Raw genomic sequence first — 5966 nt, 5'->3', positions numbered from 1 at the left:
AGGTAAATCCCCCCCAAAATCTCCCAAAATCTCAAATTGGTCAAGTTTACCAATTGTCAATTCAAGAATCTACAAGTTAAGATTCAAAGTGGCTAGCGCAATAGTCTCTGAAATTTCGTTAAAGTACTTCCCTTGCCAATATACCATCCCACCAAGTTCAACTTGGCGAATTCATACGACAACAACAATCCGGAATTCAACCCAACAAACTAACAACACAATAGCCAACAATTACATTACAATTTCCAACAAAACACATTATAACACCATTAACCTTCTTTCCAATATAATACTTCAACTCATTCAACACTTCCAAATCGATGCAAATTATATCATTTTACTTCCATTTACATTACAAAGGTCACCACAACACAACTAACATATTAAATAACATTAATTCATTTCCATTTCCAACATCAACACCTTCCACGGCCATGGCATACATTTCGATTCCAACCAAATTTTCCTAACTCCATGGCCAATGTAATTTCTATCACAACTACAACTAAAACACCACATAAGATTCAACACACCTTAAATATATCCAAGCACACCCATCGCCACCTTCAAGCATACACACTTGACATGCAAACTCCCGTATCTTCATGAATTTTCATAGTTTCTACACTTCACAACAACAACCAACACACAACACAACACAATACAACACACACAACACATACACACACACGGATTGCCTTTGAAGGTCACGGCCACACACCTACATATTTTCACCATATGAATTTCATCCATTTTCATACACCTCAACATGTTTACACGTCCACAACATATAAAGGAGGAATGAATTCTTGCTTACCTTTTGCTTAGTTCTTCAACTTCGCTTGAATTTCCAACTTGCATGAACTTGTGCCTTTCTTGCTCTAATGAACCCTCCACCTTATTAAGCACCCTTGACTTGGTAGAAAATGATTTTTGGAGGAATTTTTGCAAATTTTCCTTGGAAATTTTACTATGGCCGAAAGGCCTTGGGTATTTTCCTTCTTTTTTGTTCTTGTTTCTCCTTGAAATTTCTAGAGAATTAATGGAACTAAAGATGATTTAATCATCTTTTATAATTATAAATTTAGTCCCACATGGGCTTGGATCAAGCCCCATGGCCGGTTGGGCCTCTTATTTTTAAAATTTCCAAGCCCAATCAATCATAGTTAGTTCTCATAATCCATGAAAGAAATCATGCTCTAATTTCCAAATTTGCCCTTCGTCCTTCTTATATTTCACTTCTAACTTGTTCATAAACCATTCATATACTTAACAAAATAAAAATGAGGCCTTGCTTATTGTCTTCCCGCGATTGTCTTGAACTATCCGATTGCATAAAATGCGGGATATAACACTTCTGGCCCCGGATGTACGCATACCCGTGGAAGCTTCATACCTTAGATTAAAAAAAATTAAAGTCCAGATCGAAGCTATTTGGAGTAACTTACTATTAAAAAAAATATTATTCCAATTTTAGTAGAACAAGTATGCACTTGCTAGATAAGTAGCTCATAAGCCTTATTTAGAAACCCGATAGTGGACCACATTAATACCTATAAGGTATAGATAAAATAATTGTCCACCCATTTGAAACCATATAATAAAAGTTGATTATCATGACATTTAAAGATCTTTTTTTTTTTTTTTTGACATCGGGCATCAATTAAGTTTCGCTTTTACTATATAAATATCACATTAAAGGTACAATGAAAAACAATTAGTTATTCGCATCTTTTATATAACAATCCACCAAATAACAGTAACATAACAACAAATTTCTTCAAAAGTGCTACTAAACAAATCAGACCTTTTATATAATAATGCTTCTAACAATCATATCTTAAGTCCAAATTAAAATAACACAAACATATATCTTATACGTATTAAAATAACACAAATAAAAAATAACAATTAAGATATATAAGACAAACGTATATATCCTACATCTCTTTTATAAATATACAATATTATATGAGTTAGAAAATACCTTAATTTAGATAGCAACAAAAGATAAAGATGAAGAAGTTGCTCTAAAAAATTAGGCTATGCTTGTGTGGTTTAAAAAGAAAAATAAATGGAGGAGAAGGAAAAGGAGAAGGAGACTTAGACGAAGATAAAATTCGTAACTTCAAAAGGATGGAGAAGAGGAGGAGAAAGTTAGAAAAATTAGGACAACAATGCACAATGAGGCGTGGACTATCCTATAACATTGCCACTTCCCCCTCTCCCCGAATTTTAATTGTTAAGGAAAAATATGAAATACTCGAAATTTAAAAAAATCTCTGCGAAAAAGCGACCTTACTTAACATTTTTTCTTATACGCTTCAAATTATACAATATACCCAATGAAATCTCACAAAGTGGGGTCTAGGAAGTGTAAGAATATACGTTACACTTTACCTCTACCATGATAGAGAGAGTGTTACAAGCAATTCAAAAGCCCAAGCAGAAAAAAGAATAACTAACAAATCATGAAAACACATTAATACAATAGTCGGACGCTTAAATTATCTTCACATAATAATATTATATCAATATGTTTTCTGCCATCAACCTGTGTATTTCACTTCTGTTTAGACAAAAATGTTATGACCCGAATAGCCAAACTTGCTTGAAGAAAGGTCTTTAAATTCCGATCGATTGCTTAACCTTTCTTGATTCAATTAAACCCAATTTTTTAATTGATTAAATTTTATATATTGACATAACTTATCTTAACCTGTTCAATCTTGAGTTTGGATTACGACATGTTAATTACTAAACTTTGAAGAGATTGCCTTTGCAGAACTGTACTTTGAAGAAATTACTAGATAGATAGCGGATTCCTATTGTGCTGCTGTTTTAGGTTGACAACATACTGATTACAACTGATGAAGCTAATAATATCTCCCTTTAAAATCACACTCATATTAGATCTGAAAAAGAACTGAAGTAGAGCTGCTGTATTCAAGGCTCGGTTTATCTACAAGGTAATCGAAAAGGAAACTAAAATTTAAAAAGTGGTTCCAATGCGGCAAGCAGCTCGCTATGATTAGCCTTTTCGGGAAGCATGTGTGAAGACAATATGGTAACTATGTCATCCATTTACAACTTTAAATATAAAGAATACAAGTGCTGAAAAAATTATACTAAAAAATTGAATCGGTTGAGATTATACTTGTATAACCTATGTAATCGCCTCTGTGCATTCTCCACATTTGATGGCAGCACATAAAGCCTTCCAGATGGGAGCCAACATTTTCACTAGTGGACGCAATTCCTCGAAACTAGAATCGAAAATATCTAATAGGAAAACTTTATAAGTGTTTATGTGCTCAATTTCACCCACCCTAATTTGAGTATCTAGATGAAATTTGCTAGCAAATTTATGGAGTTGTCTATGTATTAACCCTAGTATTAACAATCGTAAAGGTTCAACACCAATAAATACGAATATTATGATAAAATATATACTAGCAAATTTGCTAGCAAATTACTCATTTCAAATCATTTTACGAGGCTATTGAGACTATACACCAATAAATACGAATATTATGATAAAATATATACTTCATTTATCAATTCTTAAAAGAACGGAAAAGTCAAAAGTGGATAAGTAAAAGTGTATTTGAGGAATAAATATGTGTCGGATAATTAAAATTAAAGTGCATACGTGTATAAATGAGAAGAGAATAAATATTCATTACTATGACATATATTCACGTGGGATAAAAAAGTAGTTTAGTAATGTGGCTAAGTAATATGGGACGGAGGAAGTACTTCATTTATTAATTCTTAAAGAACTTGAAAGTCGAAAGTTAACAAATATAAGTGCGCGGAGGAAATAAATGTGTCGGAGAATTAAAATTGAAGTGTATATGTGTATACATGAGAAGAGATAAATATTTAGTACTATGACATATATCCAGTTTTTTAGTAATGTGGCCAAGTAATATGAGACGGAGAGGGTAAGATGGGAAAGATTTAATTAATTTTATCTTGATTTTGTAAATGAACAAGTAATTTGGACATATATTTTTAGTAAAGTTGAGTACTTCATTTGTTAATTCTTAAAGAACGTGAAAAGTCAAAAGGAACAAGTAATAGTGTACGGAGGAAATAAAGATGTATCAGAGAATTAAAACTAAAGTGCATAAGTGTATACATGATAAGAGAATAAATATTCAGTACTATGACATATGTCCACGTGGGATAAAAAAATAGTTTAGTAATGCGGCTTAAGAATATGAGACCGAGGGAGTACTTCATTTATTAATTCTTAAAGAACTTGAAAAGTCAAAAGTCAACAAGTAAAAGTGCACGGAGAAATAAATGTGTCGGAGAATTAAAATTGAAATGCATACGTGTATACATGATAAGAGAATAAATATTCGGTTTGTGACATATGTCCACGTGAGATAAAAAAAATTATTTGTATGTGGCCAAGTAATATGGGATGGAGGAAGTACTTTATTTATTAATCCTTAATGAACTTGAAAAGTCAACAAGTATAAGTACACGGAGGAAATAAATATGCGGGAGAATTAAAATTGAAGTGCATACGTGTATATATGATAAGAGATAAATATTGATATTATGACATATGTCCACGTGGGGATAAAAATAGTTGGAACCGTACAATTTATATAGCTTGTGGTACAAATTTGTATTGCTATGTTAGTCCCTCTCTTCACACACACACACACACACACACATATATATAATAGAAATAAATAAATAGAATATAAATTTGTGTAGGAGTATTAAAATTAGGCTATACGTTCATACATTTGAAGAGAATAAATATTCGGCAGAACGGGAAAAGTCAAAAGCGAACAAGTAAAAGTACATGGAGGAAATAAATGTGTGTCGGAAAATTAAAATTGAAGTGCATACGTCTATATATGAGAAGGGAATAAATATTAAGTAATATGATATATATCCAAGTGGGATTAAAAAATAGTTGAGTAAAGTATACAAGTTATATAGCTTATGATACAAACATTAATTGCGTGTACAAGGTGTAAAGCTTTTGGTACAAGTTGGTAAAGCTATATTAGTCCTCCTTTGACACTTATATATAATAGAAATAACATGGAATGCTCCATGTACAATTTGTTAATGCTATGTTGGTTCTCCTTCGGCTATAGAATAGAATATAATAGAAATAGATGGGTATAACATGGAATGCTCTATGTACAATTTGTTAATGCTATGTTGGTACTCCTTTGACACTTATATATAATAGAAATATATATAATAGAATATAATAAAAATAGATGGGTACAACATAGAATGCTCAATGTACAATTTGTTAATGCTATGTTGGTCCTCCTTTGACACATATATATTAGATAGAAATATCAAACACGATGAAATACAATTAAAAACAAACTATAAAGAACTTGGACCTGTATAACATTAAAATTTTACCAACAGGTTATATATATTCCAATACGGAAACAACTTCAATACACTTTCTCGTAGTTTATCCCCCCCTTTTGAAATTCTTTATACTTTAAATAATACATTAACGCATATTTGTTTTTTTACCTTTTTCTTTTTCTTTTTTTCCCCATTTACTGCTTCCTAACCTTTTTTGATAAGTCACTGTCTTTAACCTCTTAATCCACGAGTAGCTAATCATTAAAGATTTTTGGTAATTAGACTTCATAATGTTGGGCAACATACAAGAAATGCCACAAACAAAGAGATGAAATAAGAAAACTCTACTTTTTATCACCAAGTCTTTTGCTTTTCTGAATATGATACTCCGTTTTGTTTGGTGCTGTGTTGTATATTTTCCAATTAAGCATGATAATTTTGCATGCCCAACAGTCTATAGCATGGCTTTGATAAGGTTTCTAAGTTTCAACTGCTTCTGCCATTTTAAGAGTTACCCATGATAGACTACATTTCTTAAATGGAAGTATAGTTTATCCAATTTCTAACACCCAATTCAGCTATTATTAGTGTAAAATTTGTTT

General features: G+C 31.5%; 2 protein-coding genes across 2 annotated transcripts in view; one reads left to right on the top strand and one right to left on the bottom strand.

Annotated features, from left to right (window-relative positions):
* LOC132047160 (E2F transcription factor-like E2FF) overlaps positions 1-5966 on the top strand; it is a 55455-nt gene that overhangs the window by 305 nt on the left and 49184 nt on the right. The gene's annotated exons all lie outside the window — the stretch shown is intronic.
* The window catches only part of LOC132047158 (uncharacterized), a 42193-nt gene continuing 39230 nt past the window's right edge, over positions 3004-5966 (bottom strand). The window contains exon 6 of the mRNA XM_059438075.1: positions 3004-3259. Within this exon, the coding sequence (XP_059294058.1) occupies positions 3167-3259 (93 nt within the window). The 3' untranslated portion in view covers positions 3004-3166. The remainder of the gene's footprint in view (positions 3260-5966) is intronic.

The sequence above is a fragment of the Lycium ferocissimum genome, chromosome 2 (assembly GCF_029784015.1).
Source record: "Lycium ferocissimum isolate CSIRO_LF1 chromosome 2, AGI_CSIRO_Lferr_CH_V1, whole genome shotgun sequence".
Lineage (NCBI taxonomy): Eukaryota > Viridiplantae > Streptophyta > Magnoliopsida > Solanales > Solanaceae > Lycium > Lycium ferocissimum.
Note: the sequence above shows the minus strand (reverse complement) of the source record. Positions and strands in the feature narration are given on the sequence as shown.